The sequence below is a fragment of the Macaca nemestrina genome, chromosome 9 (genome assembly GCF_043159975.1).
Source record: "Macaca nemestrina isolate mMacNem1 chromosome 9, mMacNem.hap1, whole genome shotgun sequence".
In the NCBI taxonomy this organism is placed as follows: Eukaryota; Metazoa; Chordata; class Mammalia; order Primates; family Cercopithecidae; genus Macaca; species Macaca nemestrina.
Window position 1 is genome coordinate 18,539,856 of NC_092133.1, and position 19,774 is coordinate 18,559,629.

At 35.4% G+C, this 19,774-nt stretch overlaps 1 protein-coding gene across 6 annotated transcripts in view; it reads right to left on the reverse strand.

Annotated features, from left to right (window-relative positions):
* LOC105467216 (attractin like 1) overlaps positions 1-19,774 on the reverse strand; it is an 882,222-nt gene that overhangs the window by 792,848 nt on the left and 69,600 nt on the right. For all 6 annotated transcript variants that reach the window (XM_071069067.1, XM_011716729.3, XM_011716724.2 and 3 more), the window contains exon 6: positions 406-580. In XM_071069067.1, the coding sequence (XP_070925168.1) occupies positions 406-580 (175 nt within the window). The remainder of the gene's footprint in view (positions 1-405; positions 581-19,774) is intronic.

Genomic DNA, 19,774 nt, shown 5'->3' on the forward strand with positions numbered 1-19,774 from the left:
TACATACAAAGTAAAAGTTCCGGTAAAGTAAAATTTACAGAACAAATTGAGAGGATTTTTTTATATGTGATTATACTTGATTAAAAAAAAAAGATGGCATGATTCATTTTATCCATTATAGGCAAGGCCTGCCTGTATTTGAAGTTAATATTTTCTACTCAGAATTTATTAAAAGCACTCTAGAGAGGTAATAACATTTCTATATGAAGCAAACTTCTATGTACAATGACAAATCTTTAGCTATGGACATATTGAGTTCATATATTCACAAATCAGTCTCATTAGCAAATAGATACTACCACAAAAATAACCACTTTTACACTTGGACAACAATTTTTTTAAAAAAGACATTTTGGATAAAAATCCAGCTTAAAAAATAGCGAGAATCTGAAAATAAATACTTACTTTAGGACCATTTGAAAAGAACTGTAGTTAAAAGTATATCCACCAATCACCCACATAAATTTCCCATGTAAAACTGCTTTATGTGAAGCCCGACCTACAGAAGGACTGAAGGGTTTAACATTTGGCAGAATCCAGTAAGACTCAGTAGAGGGAACATTCAAAGAACAATCAGGACCTATTAAAAAAAAATCAAACAACACACTAGCTTAAACAAAGCCCTCAGATTATAGAAATACAATATATGGATTAAGAGAATTTAAGAATTCAATGTTTATCAGATTAACAAATATAACATATATATAATAAATTATCTGAAATATAATGTACAAGAGTAATACAGCAAATGTAATGCTTGGAGGCAAAAAAAGTCATATACTCACAATCGAACTTGGATGTTCAAATAAATTTCACAATTTTAAAGAATTATTTAAATATTATAAAATGTCAGATTTACTTTAGCATGCTACAAGAGTATTAAAATAGAAAACAGTGTACTCAAATATCAGTTCTGTCAGGCAAGTATGTTTACCTCTTTCATCATCAAGCCTCCATCTACAGAAATGGATATGATAATCTACTACCAAGGGTTATAATAAATATTTATTTTTTTTAAATAGTGGAAGTAAAAGCATTTAAAAATTAAAGTTTAAAAATTATTAACTATTAAACAAATATAAAAACGATTAAATTTTTCTTAGCATTATTTTTAAGAACAGCCAAAGTCTGCTTCAGTAGAGAGTCCTCAAAAAGAAAAAAATATTATCCATCATAAAATAAAAATTATGCATGAGATAAAAATTATTAAATCAGTGCAGAATAATTTCAAATCCTATGAAATTGAAAACACAGCCTTTTTCCTATCCATATTCATGATGTTACTTATAAGTCTTGGTTTCCTCATCAGTGTTTCTCAAACATAATAGAAGGAATCCTCCTAAAAGGAATATATTTTCTTTTTTTTTTTTTTTTTTTTTTGAGACGGAGTCTGGCTCTGTCGCCCAGGCTGGAGTGCAGTGGCGTGATCTCGGCTCACTGCAAGCTCCGCCTACCGGGTTCACGCCATTCTCCTGCCTCAGCCTCCTGAGTAGCTGGGACTACAGGCACCCGCCACCGCGCCCAGCTAATTTTTTGTATTTTTAGTAGAGACGGGGTTTCACCGTGGTCTCGATCTCCTGACCTTGTGATCCGCCCACCTCGGCCTCCCAAAGTGCTGGGATTACAGGCGTAAGCCACCGCGCCCGGCTTGCTAAAGGAATATATTTTCATCAAACTTTAGGGCTCACAAATTATTTTAATCGTGATGAAACTAAAAAATTCTCAAATACTAGACATAAACTCCTATGGTTAAATTTCTAAGCACAAAACCAACATACATTTATAAATTATATATAAGCAAATTTATAAAACTAATATTTACTGAATATGATAAATGATACTGTTTTGCTTAAAGTAAATCATGGGTCCCAAGTTAAAAATGATACTAATTCTCACAGCGCCCTTTTAATATAATTTTAGCATACCTATGTTATTTTGACAACATAACTCTCCCACCATTTTTCTTCAACCCACTTTTTACAAATCTTTTAAATTCATATACTATGGCATATAATCATTTACTCTTCACTTGTCACAAAAGTATTAGTACACTTCAGTTGTATTGTTTTTAGCCTACAATAATTAAAGTGATACTTAATCCCAACTTTAAATTATCAACACAACTGCTGGCATTACAATACAGTGGCACTACTCAATTATGAGATCAGACAGTGAATCTTCAATTTGCTTATATCAAAAGTTTTAGATTATCATTTAATAACAAAATTTTAAAACTCCCAAGCAGAGTCTGATTTAAGAAATATTGGCCCATAAAGTTTTCATTTCTTCATTTGTTCACTCACCCAGGTATTAGTTGATTCATCTTCAAGAATTTTTTCAATGCTTACATTGTATGGATCTGTATTTTTCAGGTACAAACTAGGAAGTATCTCAGATTATGTCTTTGATAATGATAATATTTTAAATCAGCTATAGAAAACTATTATTTCTGAGTGAGAAAAGACTGTGAACTATTCCTTAGTAATTAGAAATATTAAAGGAACTTCTTTTTTAATTTAACTACTGTAACTTAGAAATCATTTAATGGTTTTATTAAAACACAGCCATGGTCATTCAGTTAAGTATTGTCTATGGCTGCTTTAGCAGAGCTGAGTGGCTGCAACAGAGCCATGTAACTTGCAAAGTAAAAAATATTTACTACCTGGCCTTTCACAGAAAAGTTTGCCAATCTATAATTTAACTGAAAAGACATGAAATCATATAGAAATTATATATAATGCATCTATTGGTATAAATTTTGTATCTATTTTCATAAAAGGAAATATAGATTTTAACATGTAAGTCACACAAAGCAAATAGAGTAAAATGTTAATAGGTGAATCTGGGAAAGGGCATTCAGATAGTCTGTGCTATTCTTATTCTTGTATAATAAGTTTTCTAAAACTTTAAAATTATTTCTACATAAAACATTAAAAACAGGCCACCAACCAAAGGCACAGAGTTGAAAGCAGTCAAGTAATATACGGGTACTACTTGGAAAAGAGTTTGATAGAGAACGATGGCATGAAAAAATCTTGAAAATTGGGTATATATTTAAATCACCAATATATTTATCAAACCTGCATTAAAGCAAAATACTGCAGAGCAAGTTTCCAGTAGGCTGAATAAAGGTATCCAGGTCTTAATCACCTGAAGCTTTGGATTTTACCTTATATGGCAAAAGGAATTTTACAGATGTATTAAATTAAGGATTTTGAAATTTGGGAGAGATTATCATGGATTATCTAAATTGGCTCTAAATATAATTACAGGTGTCCTTATAAGAGAGGGAGATTTGACTGCAGAAGGAAGCAAGGTGACTATCAAAGCAAGATGTTGTACTCCTGGGTTTGAAGATAGAGGAAGAGGCAAGGAGACAAAGAATGCAGGGAATGCAGTTCCAGGAGCTGGAAAAAAAATCAAAGACACAGATAATCTCCTTTACCTTCCAAAGGAGGTACAACCCTGCTAAGACCTTTATTTTGGCCCAGTGAAACTGATTTCCGATTTGTGACCTCCAGAATGGTAAGGGATTAACAAATGTATTTTGTTTTAAGATACCAAATTTGTGATAATTTGTTACAGCATCTGTAAAATACTAACACTAATAATTAAATTTATTTAATTTAACAAAATATTGCTATTTAATACAGAAAATAAGCTTCTAATGATTTCAATTCTGTACTCTAAAATACTTAATTTTCCACACAAAAAAAGAAATAATCAAAATTCTTCCTATCTTTGTTACTAGTAAATTTTATGTAACTTGTGGAAACTACTAGAAGAAATGGTCTGTAGCCCAATCTACATGTTGTCGTTATTTTACTCTAAATTAATCCGTCTATAAATAGAATGACAAGATTTATAAATATAACTCAAACATTTTTAAAAATTAAATGTCTTAATTTGAAGCTTTCTGTATTCTATAACCAAAATGACTTAAAATGTAAATTAATAAACTGAATATTAATTTAAAACACAAACAACTACACTTAGTGTTAAATATCTAACACTAATATCTACACTAAGGCCATCTAAGCAAGACTCCTCTTCTTTTAATTTTATTTCTGCTACTGAACAATTATACACATTTATGGTCTACATGTGATATTTTGATACACGTTATACAATGTGTAATGACCAAAACAAGGTAATTAGGATATCTATTGCCTCAAACACACTTGTGCTGTAAATATTCCAAATATTCTAGCTATGAAATATATAATAAATTATTAACTATAGTCACCCTACTGTGTTATTGAACACTAGAACATATTCCCTCTGTCTGACTATATTTTTGTACCCATTAACCAACCTCTTGTCATCCCTCTCTCCCCGAAACCTTTCCCAGCCTCTGGTAACCATCATTCTACTCTATCTCCGTGACATCAACTTTTTTAGCTCCCACATATGAATGAGAACATGCCATGTGTGCAAGACTCTTTTTTTATAAAAATATATCCATGAAAAATCTTCTACCACTTCATACTTTAGTATCTCATGCAACATCTCCCCATAACTCTCTTTGCATTACTTTTCTCAATCAATATGGCAACTTCTCAAGGTAGTATATCTCAGCTGTTTTTTAAAGGGTGTAATAAATTCACCTTATAGTCCCTTTTCATAAAGAATCTTCTCCACAGGTTATGTATAGTTTTAAAAAACCAAAGAGGATAAATGAATTTCTAACACTATAACTTTAAGCGTTAGTGTCGGGCTGCTGAGAGATTTTTGAAGGGAAAAAGCTACTACATAATCAGAGTAGAAATGTACTCTGATATATCGCAAATGTATATGTCCAGCCCCACGATCTCTCATGAATTCAAACTACTACTTGCCATTTCCACTTGGATATCCATAGAGGGTCATCTCAAACTTTACATATGTAAAACTAAAACCTTGATCAGGAAGTTTCCTCCCAAACCGATTCCTTCACCAGTGTTTGCCATTTGAATAAACGGCACTTCCATTCATCCAGCTGCTCAGGGCAAAAACTTTGGTGCCGTTCTTAAGTTGCCTCTTTCTCCAACACCCCATACAAGCAACCCACAAACAGACTGAATATTAAGTAGGTATGCAGGGATTACAGTCTTTCCACATGTTAAAGTATAAATGTTTCAATGATTGTTGGTAAGTAGATGTACCTCAGCAACCCAAGTATCAGCCTTGCTGTCCTAGTTCCCCTGACTCCTCACTTGAGATAATTCAGACCTCCCTACAATAGATAACTAGAGGGGTAATGTTGGCACAACATGGCTCATCAAGATCTTACTCTAGTCCAATGGCCACAATCCATTTTGATTGATGTCTGGTCTGTACCTTACTAATTATAAGCATTTTTAAATTCTAGCACCCCACCATACCCCAACCACTGATCCGTTTCTCTACAACTACCATTTCAGTCCAAGCCACCATCCACTCTCACCTGGACTACTGCAATAGTCTACAAACTGGTCTTCTTATTTCCATTCTTATCCCTTTCCTATAACATTCAACTATCCAGAATACAACCAGAATGATTAAAAACATAATTCTACTCCTATCATTCCCCTACTAATAATCCTTCAGTGACTTCCCATCATATTAAAATACAATGAAAAGTACTTAACATAGTCAATAATTACTACATGATTAGCCTCAGTATACACTTACGGAATCAATCAATCAATGGATGGATGAATGAAAAGCACCTTAAGCTGTAAAGGAGTAACAGCATGAGCTATGCAGTCAAATCTAGCTTTCCTACTTACTAGCTGTGAAACCTTGGACAAAGTTACTTAATTTCTCTAAGCTTCAGTTTAATTGTGGAACTTCCACCTAGAATATACAATTTTTCTAAAGATAAAATGAGATTCTATGTAAAATGCTTAATATGTAATACTATAATAAATGCTTCATAATAGTAACTTTATCGTTATTATTAAGACAACCTTCTCATTTTATATACAAAGAAATTAAGTATAATTAAGTCCCATACATAAATACTAACCTTGATTGTAAACAAATTAAACCTTCCACTTAAAAGACACAGACTGGCTGAATGGATTTTTAAAAAAGAAAAACAAAGAAAAACATGATCCAACTGCAGGAAACTTGTATCACCTGTAACAAGGTATAGAGGCTGAAAATAAAGGGATACAAAAAAAATCCATTGAAACAGAAACTAGAAACTAGCAAGAGTAACTCTACTTAAATAAAACAGGTGTTAAGTCAAAAACGACAGAGAGAGACAAAAAAGGTCATTTTATAATGATAGAGGGATCAATTCAGCAAAAGGATATAACAATTCTAAACAAATACATAGCCATCACTGGAGCACATACACATATAATGTAAATATTATTAAATTTAAAGGGAGAAATTAATAACTTTAAAGGCAGAAATTTAAAGGGAGAAATTGGCCCTGGGCCAATCTTTGGGTCTCGGAGTGACAGTGGCAGTCTAAGAGTGCCTGTCTTGGGCTCCCTGGCACCATTTCTTGGCACCAGTGTTATCTGATCCAATAAAATAACAGTTGGGGGCTTCAACACTCTACTCTCAGCATTAGACAGATCATCTAGACAGAAAAAGAAATATTGGATTTAAACTGCACATTAGACCAATGGACCTAGCAGACATTTATAGAACATTTCAATCAACAGCTACAAAATACACATTCTTCTTAACAGCCATAAAATGTTCTCCAGGATAGACTATAGGTTAGGACACAAAAGAAAACTCAAAAAAATTTTAAAAGTCAAAATCATGCCTTGTGAAACCACAATGAAATAAAACTAGAAATCAATGAAAAGAAGAACTTTGGAAACTGTATAAATATATGCAAATTTAAAAACATGTTCCTAAATGATCAAAGGATTAAAGAATAAAGAGAAAATTAAAAAAAATTTTGGGCTGGGCGCGGTGGCTCAAGCCTGTAATCCCAGCACTTTGGGAGGCCGAGGCGGGTGGATCACGAGGTCAGGAGATCGAGACTATCCTGGCTAACATGGTGAAACCCCGTCTCTACTAAAAATACAAAAAACTAGCCGGGCGTGGTGGCGGGCGCCTGTAGTCTCAGCTACTTGGGAGGCTGAGGCGGGAGAATGGCGTGAACCCGGGAGGCGGAGCTTGCAGTGAGCCGAGATCACACCACTGCACTCCAGCCTGGGAGACACAGTGAGACTCCGTCTCAAAAAAAAAAAAAAAAAAAATGTGAAACGAATGAAAATCAAAAACTAAAAGCTATGGGATACAGCAAAAGCAATGCTAAAAAGGAAGTTTACAGCAGTAAGTACCCATGTCAAAAAAGCAGAAAGGTTTAAAATGAACTAATGGTGCACCTCAAAGAACTAGAAAAGTAAGAATAAACCAAACCCAAAATTACTAGAAGATAAATAATAAAGATCAAAGCAGAACTAAATGAAATAGAGGCAGAAAAAAATATATAAAGGATCAACATGAAAAGACAGGTTTTTAAAAACAAACAAAACCAATAAACCACTTGCTAGATTAAGCAATAACAACAAAAAAAATTAAGAAAACCGAAATCAACAAAATCACAAATGAAAAAGGACACATTACAACTGATACCAGAGAAATACAAAAGATTATCAAAGACTATTATAAATAACTACACACTAACAAACCGGAAAACATAGAGAAAATCCACAAATTCCTAGACACACACATCCTACCAAGATTGAATCAAGAAGAAATATTTAGAAAACTGAAACAGACCAATAACAACTGAAGAGATTCAAAGTAGTAATAAAAAGTCTCCCAACAAAGGAAAGTCCAGGACAGGACGGCTTCACTGCCAAAGTCTACCAAACTTTCAAAGAAGAATTAATGCCAATTCTCTTCAAGTTAGTCCAAAAAAAAACATGGAAAAGGAGACAATTCTCCCTAATTCATTTTACATGGCCAGGATTAACCTAACACCAAACCCAAATAAGAAAGCAACAAAAAAAGGAAAACTACAGGCCAACATCCCTGATGAACACAGATGCAAAGATACTCAAAAAATACCAAATCCAGCAGCATATTAAAAAAATAATAAACCCTGATCAAGTAAGATTTATCCCAGGGATGCAATGATGGCTCAATATATGCAAATCAATAAAAGTGATATATCATATCAGCAAGATGAAGAACAAAAACCGTATTATCATCTCAAGAGATGCAGAAAAAGCATTTGATAAAGTTCAACATCCCTTCACAAAAAAATGTCTCAACAAACTAAGCATGAAAGGGACATACCAAGATATAAAAAAGGCCATATATGACAAACCCACAGTTAATATCATACTGTTACAGGAGTTAAAAAGAAAGTATTTATAGGCAGTTAGTAAAGATTAAAGAGTTCTCAGTGGAATTTCCTTTTAATAAAAAGCCCCAAAATCACTTCCTTTCTAACAAAAAGCAGCCTGAAAAATCAAGCTGCAAGCACAGATAAGCAAGCTGGAATGCTGGAAGCTGTGCCAACAGAAAAGGGATACCTGGAAGCCGGGTATATTCAACATGGAGATTTTCTCTTCCCTTTTGTCGCCATGCGTGCAGGCGTCTACACTAGCCAGGTAGATACCCCAACTGCATAATAAAGATTAGGGTGGGATGGCCAGCCTCTTAGTGCACTACGTAAATGGCACACCTGGTCCAACCAATCCTCTGGGCCCTATGTAAATCAGACACCGCCTCCGAAAGCCCCTCTATAAAACCAACCATAGCCAGGCACAGTGGCTTACGCCTGTAATCCCAGCACTTTGGGAGGCCAAGGCAGGTGGTTCACCTGAGGTCATGAGGTCGAGACCAGCCTGGCCAACATGGCGAAACCTCGTCTCTACTAAAAATATAAAAATTAGCTGGGTGTGGTGGCGCCCACCTGTAGTCCCAGCTACTCAGGAGGCTGAGGCAGGAGAATCACTTGAACCTGGGAGGCGGAGATCGCAGTGAGCCAAGATCACGTTACTGCACTCCAGTCTAGGTGACAAAGTCAGACTGCAAAAAAAAAAAAATACTGCATCCGGCCTCAAAGCGGAAGATCCATTCGGAACCCCACTCTCTCTGCTCAGGAGAAGTAAAACTTTTCTCTTCTTTACTTTGCCTATTAAACTTTCTACTCTTAAACCCACTCATTGTGTGTCCACGTCTTTGATTTCCTTAGCGCAAGACAACAAACCTCGGCTATTTCCCCAGATCGCTTCAATACCAAATGGGGAAAAACTGAAAGCTTTTTCTCTAAGAACTGGAGGAAGACAAGGACGTCCACTTTCCCCCCTAATCAATATCCTACTTCAAGTCCTAGCCAGATAAATTAGGCGAGAGAAAGAAAGAAAAGGCATCCAAACTGGAAAAGACGAAGTCAATTGCCACTCCTTGCTGATGATATAATTTTATATCTAGAAAACCTATAGACTTCACCAAAAAACTCTTAGATCTAATAAATGAATTCAGTAAAGTTACAGGTTACAAAACCAACATACAAAAATCTGTAGCATTTCTATACACAAATAATGAACTAGCTGAGAAAGAAATCAAGAAGGCAATACAATAGCTACAAAAAAATAAAATACCATGAAATATATTTAACTAAGCATGTGGACAATCTCTACAGGAAAACTACAAAACACAGAAGAAAGAAATTGAAGAGGACACAAACAAAAGGAAAGACATCCCATGTACATGGATTGGGAGAATTAATATTGTTAAAATGACCATACTACCCAAAGCAATCTACAGAGTCAATGCAAACTACCATAGTCATTTTTCACATAATTAGAAAAAACAATTCTAAAATTCACATGGAATCAAAAAGGAGGACAATAGCCAAAGAAATCGTGAGCAAGAAGAATAAGGCTGAAGGTATCATACCACCAGACTTCAAAATATATTATAAGGCTATAGTAACCAAAACAGCATGGTACTGGTACAAAAACAGACACATAGATCAATGAAACATAATAGTGAAAGAATAAATCTATATATTTATACTCACTGATTTCAAAGACACCAAGAACATACATTAGAGAAAGCACAGTCTCTTCAATAAATTTTGCTGGGAATACTGGATACTCACATGCAGAAGAATGAGACTACACCCCTTATCTCTCACCATATACAAAAATAAACTCAAAATGGATTAAAGACTTAGAACTATCAAACTACTAGAAGAACACATAGGCAAAATGCTTCGAGACATTGATCTAGGCAAAGATATTTTGGCTAAGACCTCAAAAGCACAGTCAACAAAAACAAAAATAGACAAATGAGACTACATTCAACCAAAAAGCTTCTGTACAGCAAAGGAAACAATCCACAAAGTGAACAGACAACCTGCAGGATGGGAGAAAATATTTGAAAACTATGTTACTGACAGGGACCTAAAATCCAGAATATACAAGGAACTCAAACAACTGAACAGTAAACAAATAATCCTATTTAAAAGTGGGCAAAGGTCATGAAGTCATTTCTCAAAAAAAGACTTACAAATGGCCAACAGGTACATGAAAAATAGTTTAACATCACCAATCATCAGGGAATTTGCCAATCAAAACCACAATGAGATATTATCTTAGTTAAAATGGTTATTATTAAAAAGACTAAAAATAACAGATGCTGGCAAGGATTTAGAGAAAAGGGAATTCTTAATACAGTGTTGGTAGGGATTTAAATTAGTACAGCCACTATGGTAAACAGTATGGAAACGTCTCAAAAAACTTAAAATAGAACTATCATATGATCCAGCAATCCCACTACTGGGTATTTATCCAAAGGAGACGAAATCACTACAACAGAGAGATACCTGCACTTGCATATTTGTTGCAGCACTATTCACAATAGCAAAGATATGGAATCAACCTAAGTGTCCCTCAACAGACAAAAGGATAATGAAAATATAGTGTATATACATAATGGAATGCTACTCAGACACACAAAAAAAGAGAATGAAATCCTGTCATTTGTAGTAACATGGATAGAACGGGAGGTCATTAAGTGAAATAAGCCAGCCACAAAAAGACAAGTATCATAAGTTCTCACTCACATGTGGGAGCTGAAAGAGTTGATCTCATAGAGGTATAGAACAGAATGATGGATACCAGAGGCTGGACAGGGTGTGTGTGTGTGGGTAGGTGGGGAGGACAGACATTGGCTAATGGATATAAACATATAGTTAGAAGATACAAATTATAATATTCAATGGCAGTGTAAGGTAACTATAGTTGGCAACAATGTATTGTGTATTTCTAAGTAGTTAGAAAAGAGCATTTGAAATACTCCCAACACAGAAATGATAAATACTCAAAGTGAAGAATACTCCAAATACCCTGACGTCATCATTACATATTCTATGCGGATAACAAATACTCACATATACCCCATAAATATGTAAAGTATTATGTATCGATAAAAAATAAGTAAAAGGCAAAGTAAGCAAAAACTAATCTTACTCCAGGATTTTAGACTTTTTGATGCAGTTTTGGCTCATACCCTTAATTATATTTAATCTATACTATCATGAAAAAGCATTTATTTTACTGTTAAAGTGGTACATGTTGAAAGAGCCAACTATATTTTCTTTTTGCAGTTTTCAACTGAACACATTAAATAAATTGCTAACTTTGAACTATATCAAATGCAGGTTGTTGATATGATTTTGGGTATTTTAAATAAGTCTAATAACCAGAAAAAAAAAAAACCCGTACTCTAACAGTATCTCTAAGGTGGTACTTCAGTTAGTTTTCTTACATGCGAGTCACAGAAATTAATTAGGCTAGCTTAAGGGAAAATGGGACTGTATTGAAAAAATATGTAGAAATTCAGAGAGTTTTTCAAAGAGGAAAATCACGCTTAGAATAGACAGGTACCTGGATTTTTTCATCCCAGCAAGACTATGCTACGTTAGCAAAAGGCAATTTCCCAAAAGAAACTGGATTATTAATAAGAAGGGGAAGATATGCTGGAAAGAAAGACTTTAAGAGCAAGACGGGCCAGGCGCGGTGGCTCAAGCCTGTAATCCCGTCTCAAAAAAAAAAAAAAAAAAAAAAAGAGCAAGACGGGTAAATGTAGCTTATTGTAATCATTCAAGAAATAGTCTTATGATTTAGTGTGTACTGAAACTGAAGTTCTCCAATAAAAATCAAAACCAGATTTCAATGCAAGAAACATCATTTAAAAATTTTGATTTTGTTACAGTATCCAAAGTATTCTACACATGTTCTAGACCCATAAAATCAATCTCCAAAGGCCAGGTATTAACTTTTGTCTATTTTAAATATCCACAACTATTCTGACAATCTGTTAATTTTATAAGACAATGAATTGTATGAGTGGTAATCATTATACTAGATCTGTTCCAAGAATACTTGGTTCTTAGAGTTTAGGTCAATGATGCTATTGTAGCACAGAAACAAATTGCCCTCTTGTTTAAAGATCAGTGGTTTCCAATTTACTCTTTTTGGGCTGTGGAAGAATTAAAACAAAGTTTTACAAGGAATCTCAATATTTAAAATATTGCAAAGTGATGAGGCAGGAAAGAGTCACTTATCTTCCATCCTATCCCCACCCATCTCCTTATATAACCCTTGCAGCACACATTTTGAAAACTCCTGGTATTATCAAAATATGTCTGCTTAGAAAAGACTAACTTCAAAAATTTTGAAGACCAATTTTTTTGAATAATCATAACTGTCAAAATTATATTTCAAAAACATCTAAAATAATAAATTATAAAATAATGAAAGCATGTATGCCAAAATTTCTTCTAGGTACAAAAGTTAAACTGCCCATTTTATTAGACTGGTGAATGTATAATGCTCACAGAATATCTAAACGGTTGCCTAATGTATAAATATTATTTACAAATTCAAATCTTTATTAATAAAATGTACTGAACCCCACTGCAGAGAGAAGATTTTACTAAATTGAACTATTACAAAATGTCTACTTACTAAAAAGGAAACTGCTACTGTAATATCAGCCAGTCAAGCATATACAGCAAGACACTATTTCAATTCACTTTGATCCAGTTAGCATCCCAAGACTCAGACAAGGGCAAATAATCTCTTTGTATAAATAATGAAATTTATAACCAGATAGTTAATTGACTTTCCCAAGATAACTTTAATTGTGAATAGAGAAGAGTTCCTCCATAAATTGAAATAACATTAAGAAACATTCATTCTAAGAATTTTCATGACCCGGGCACGGTGGCTCACATCTGTTATCCCAACACTTTGGGCGGCTGAGGCGGGCGGACCACGAGGTCAGGAGATTGAGACCAGCCTGGCCAATGTAGTGAAACCTCGTGTCTACTGAAAATACAAAAAATTAGCTGGGCATGGTGGCGGGCGCCTGTAATCCCAGCTACTTGGGAGGCTGAGGCAGGAGAATCGCTTGAACCTGGGAGGTGGAAGTTGCAGTGAGCAGAGACAGCGCCACTGCACTCCAGCCCAGGCAGCATTGCAAGACTCTGTCTCAAAGAAAAAAAAAAAAAAAAAAAAGATTTCTCATGTTATGGACTGAATGCTTGTGTCCCTTCAAAATTTACATGTTGAAACCCTGACTCCCAATGTGATAGTATTAGTAGGTGGGGCTGTGGACAGGTAATTAGATTTAGATAAGGGTAGGATTATCAGGATAGGATCCTCATGGTGAGATCATTGCCTTAAGAAGAGAGACCAGGCCGGGCGCGGTGGCTCAAGCCTGTAATCCCAGCACTTTGGGAGGCCGAGACGGGCGGATCAGGAGGTCAGGAGATCGAGACCATCCTGGCTAACACGGTGAAACCCCGTCTCTACTAAAAAATACAAAAAAAAAACTAGCCGGGCGAGGTGGCGGGCGCCTGTAGTCCCAGCTACTCGGGAGGCTGAGGCAGGAGAATGGCGTGAACCCGGGAGGCGGAGCTTGCAGTGAGCTGAGATCCGGCCACTGCACTCCAGCCTGGGCGACAGAGCGAGACTCTGTCTCAAAAAAAAAAAAAAAAAAAGAAGAGAGACCAGAGAGCCTGCTCACTCCAGCTCTCACATGTTCGCACTCTCGCGTGCGCTCTCTCTCTCTCTCTCTGGCTCTCTCTTGCTCTTGCTCTCTCCTCCTCCCCTTCTCTCTGCCATATAAGGATAGAACAAAAAGGCAGTCATCTTGTTCTATCTTTACCTGGCAGAGAGAGAGGGCCAGGAAGATGGCCCTCACCATGATGGCACCCTGGTATTGGACTTCCGGTCTCCAGAACTGTGAGAAATAAATGCCAATTGTTTAAGTGACCTAATCTGTGGTATTTTGTTATAACAGCCTGAGCTAAGACATTATGCTTTGAAGAAAATTGATAAACCATGTTAAGAATATGGACAGGGCAATACACAGCATTTAAAAAGCAACTGCAAGAAAGATTTAAGACCTTGGTTCTGATCAGCTGAAAACGACAAACGTAGAATTAGCGATATTGAGAGGAGGATTTGCTCATTTTACATTGTCCTACACAGTCAGAGGCAACAAAATCTTATAAAGTCAGAGGCAACAAAATAAGTGGCTATAAATAGTTCAACCTAAGGCAAACTTATCTAAGAAAGGAATTTATATGCCTAGCACAGAATACTCTGAATTTTGTTGTGACCCATAGTTCAGTCATTGGTTCTATTCTCTCTCTCTATGCCAACTTCCCTGGTAATCTCATCCAATTTCCTCAATGGTTTCCAACTTAATATTTAAGCCAACTAACCTCCAAATTTATATCTACAGTACAGATCTCTCTCCATCAATTTCCAGATCCATATATCCAACTGCCTCCTCATTGTCTCCTTTCTGATATCTCAAAGACATTTCTAACTTGGCATACCATAACCAAATATTCTTCCTAAAATCTTCCTCATATTAGTTGATGACAACTCTGTCTTTCCATCTGCTCAAACCAAAAAACCTTAGTCATCTTTGACTCCTCTTTCCCTCACCCCCCACATCTAGACCATCAGCAAATCCTATTAATCCTGCATTTAAAATCACATTCAGTATTCAAGCAATTGTCACCACCTCCACAGCTATCAACTTGTCCAAGCTACCATCATCATCATCTCTCACCTAGATTATAGCAGTAGCCTCTGAACTGGTACACTGCTACTACAGTCTATTCTCTGGTAGAAACTAATAGGAGCTTTATAAAACTAAGCCATATAATATTAATCTTCTGCTCAAAATCCTTCAATGGCTCCCTCATTTCACTTAGGGTAAGAGTCAAAATCCTTACAATGGTCTACAAAGCTAAGAATATTTAGCTGATATAGCTCCATCCTTCACTGATCTCCATCCCCTCCAGCAACCCCTTAATTCCACATCCCCAACCATCTCCCTTGTTGTGTAACTTCTCAGAGTTCATATCTGACTAATCTCCCCATCAGTAATTCAATTCTAGCCACAATGGCCTTTATACTGGTCCTCATGCACACCTGGCTTGCTCCTACCTTAGGGTCTTTGAACTGACAGTTCTCTCTGCCTAGAATGTTCTTCCCCTTGATATCTATATGGTTGAACTGTCTCACTTGCTTGAAGTCTTTTCTCACATGTCATCTTTTCAATAAAACCTAAGCATATCATCACATTTTAAATGTAACCCCCAGATCTTTCTATTCCTCTTTCTCTGTTCAACTTTAATTTTCCATTGTACTTATCACCATCTAACATACTATATAATTTATATTTATTATTTAGGGTCTGTCTCTTCTAGCTTGAATGTAAGTTCCACAAGGATCTTTGTCTTCTTTGTTCCGTGATGTATCCCAAGGACCTAGAGCAGTGCCTAGCACTTAATAGAGCTCAAAAAAAATTTTTTTACATTAATAAATGAAACAAATAAATAAATGAATTCATGAAAGAGGGCTGTCATATACACATTTTAATGCTACTTTTATTTTTAAACAGTCAACTTTCTTAGTAGGTTAAGAGTAAAAATTTAATTAGCTCTCACAAAAAAAGTCAGATCTGCTGTTTTTGTTAAGTGGGAAGAATTTATTGGAATTAAATGCATTACCTGTCACTTCTCCCTCCTTAAAGTTAAAAGAGAAGAAATAGATTGACCGTGTTCATTATTATTATATTTCTAAAGGAAAATGTAAGCTACTTTGTGAATTTCAAGGCAACCTATAATCTCATGTGTACTTACATACTATCCTAAAATAACTAAATATGTCCTTATATGTTATATGACTAACCAAGATAAAATACCTCAGATAAAATATTCATAAATTTGAGTTGAAAGATTTTACATTTTTCTAAGTCAAACAAAACTACCAAGTTTTTACAATTTGAATGCCAGAGTTTAAGTGCGTTTTCTGGTAGTCAATACTGCCACCCAATGGCAAATGTTAAAATCTAAAGCCAAAAGATTGAAACAAAATAAGACCAAGATTCCAAGAACTAATGCTTGATAAAGTAACATTTTAAATGTTCAAATTCAATAGCTTCCCTCAATGTTCAGAAGTAATTATACAGGAAGCAAATAACATAATTTATTAGAGAAATAATCTTATAAAATATCTCTAACTGAATGTCTACATATCACTATACTAGTAAACTAATACATTTCTAATTCATTCATTCAACAACAAACAAATTCCAGTGGCTAGTACATGCCATGCACTATATTAGGTTCTGGAAACGCGAGGATGATCAAAACATAATCATTCTTAACTTCTTGGAGTTTATATTCCACTGGGAAAGATAATCAAAGAATCACACAAGCATATAATTATAAACTGTGATAAATGCTATACATTTAAAAGATAGGGTCCTATGACAGCATATTACAGGGGGATCTGACCTGGACTTAGAATATAAATGGGGTAAGGGTTTTCTAGGAAGAACTTTGGAATTAAGAAAGGTCTTCAGATAGTGAGGGACAAAGAGCATCTGAGAAACTGGAGTAAGTTACAATAAAGTGTGACTTTAAATAAAGAGCAGAGGCACTATGCAACAAAACTATTAAATTACATGATTTACATTTCCAGATCCTATATTTCAATCAATGATTTAAGAGTTTAAAACAGTCAACTTCAATCCTTATATGAGAACCGTACCTGAATTGAATTAAAAAGGAATACTAAAAACATAAAAATGTCCTGAAGACATTTAAAAGAATCGAGCAATAGGATTGAGCAGGACATTCTGGAATAGAAAAGGAACAGGAACAATTTGATAACAGTTAAGCAACTGTCTTATATATAAATGAGGGTGACCTATTTTTCACTGTTCTCTGTAGAACAGGGGGAAAAAATCTGTTGTAATACATTAAGAAAAAATTGTATGCTGAAAAAATTAAGCTGGTTTGTTGCTTAACCTGTCTACCCCTACATCTAGTCCACACTGCAAAGTTCCTCTGAGTAGACATGAGAGAACAAATTGGCCCATTCCTTGTTAATTATGGTAACAATCTAGAGTTAAAAATATATCATTTGAATTTTTTGTTTGGGAATCTCAATCATTTGAATCCCCTTTCCTATGTTTGGGAGAATCCTTTATTGTGTGAATTTTGTTCAGAAAGAGAACCTCTTTCACTACAGATAACAGAAAAGTTAAATTCCCTATTTCACATCTCTAGGCACCCATGGTATGGACAAGACCTAAGTTTAGCCAAGCAGATACTATTAAGCAGGACTCAGTCTTAATAAGTGATGCAAAGATGTAAAGACAATTTACAATTCTTTCTCTCCATTCCTGTAGCATGCAGTATCTACTTTAAGGGTGCCACTGGTAGTAACCCAGGATCCTGTGGCAATGACAGGAATGTCCTACTCAAACTTTCCTTTGGCTTCATCTTTACTGTAGGCCTAGCCTTTCTTTGTATCTGGCCTATTTCCAACAATAGTTTAACCAGTATTCTCATTTCTCCTGTGAGCTACTCAATATCCTTTTGTATTATTTAGAGAACAGGTTGAGAGAAGCAAAACTAAGTTGTTGAAATAAGGTGAAAGCTTATTTCTCTCTAATGAACATTCTAGAGGTGAATGGGCCAGTGCTACTTATTATAGTTTATGTCATTTATCAGCCACAGGAAAATATCTGAATGATCTAATATTTGCATACAGATTTTATCCAATCTAAACTTAGTAACTGATATGGTTTGGTTGTGTCCTCACCCAAATCTCATCTTGAATTCCCACGTGTTATGGAAGGGACCCGGCAGGAGGTAACTGAAACATGGGGGCAGGTCTTTCCTGTGCTGTTCTCGTGATAGCAAGTAAGTCTCACAAGATCCGATGGTTTTAAAACAGGGAGTTTCCCTCCACAATCTCTTTTATCTTGTCTACCGCCATGTGAGACATGCCTTCCACCTTCTGCCATGATTGTGAGGCCTCCGCAACCATGTGAAACTGTAAATCCATTAAATCTCTTTGTTTTGTAAATTGCCTCGTCTCTAGTATGTCTTTATCAGCAGTGTGAAAACAGACTATAACAGTAATTGGTACTAGTAGAGTGGCGCGCTGCTGAAAAGATACCCGAAAATGTAGAAGTGACTTTGGAACTGGGTAAACAGGCAGCGGTTGGAACAGTTTGAAGGGCTCAGAAGAAGACAGAAAAATGTGGGAAAGTGTGGACCCCCTAGAGACTTGTTGAATGACTTTGACAAAAATGCTGATAATGATATGGACAATAAAATCCAGGCTGAGGTGGTCTCAGATGGAGATGAGGAAGACCTTGTTGCCCAGGCTGGAGTGCAATGGCACAATCTTGGTTCATCACAACCTCCACCTCCCGGGTTCAAGTGATTCTCCTGCCTCAGCCTCCTCAAATTTTTTTAAAGTTATATAAAACAGAGAAACATACAACTACTCGGAAGGCAGTTGGTGGGAGGAACATCATACCTTGGAATCTACTTTGAAAATTACTGTTCTATTGTATTCTTTACACATGAACATGAATTCAATTTGTTATATGTTGCTTTTCATGTCTTACAAAAATTGATCATCTATCCCAATGTTTGGAAGCCATTTTAAGAGATCAGTGCTTTTCAAAGTTGCCTTTTTCCCTCAGGTGACTTATTAAAATTTAAACAAATTTTACAGAAGCAACCAAGATGTCCTTCAGTAGGTGAATGGATAAACTGGTACATCCATACTATGGAATATTATTCAGTGCTGAAAAGGAATTAGCTATCAATCCATAAAAAGACATGGAGGAAAGTTAAATGTATCCTGTCAAGTCAAAAAGACCAATCATAAAAAAGCTACATACTATATGATTACAACTATATGATATTTGGGAAAAGGCAATAGTATGGAGACAGTAAAAAGATCAGTGGTTGGCAGGGGTAGGGGGAGGAAAGAATGAATAGGCAGAGCATAGGGGATTTTTAGGTTAAAAAAACTATTCTGTTGATGATACTATAATGGTGGATACATGTAATGATACATTTGTTCAAACCCACAGAACGTCCAACACTGACAGTGAACCCTAATGTAAACTATGACTTTGGTTAATAATGATTTGTCAATGTGAGCTCATGAACTGTAACAAATATACACTCTGGTGGGAGATAGTGATAATGAGAGAAGCTGTATATGCTTTGGGGCAGGAGGTAAATGGGAATTCTCTGTACCTTCTGCTCAATCTTCCTGTGAACGTAAAACTACTCTTAAAAATGAAGTCTATTTTTTCTATTTTACTGTCATAGAAGCAGACGAGTCTACACAGGTCCCTGTACTTTTAGTCATATATTTAATATGTATATATCATTATCTTTGACAACTATACATTATGACAAAATTAAATATTATACAACAAACTTGTGTGCCCTCAAGTAGTCTCAGCTACT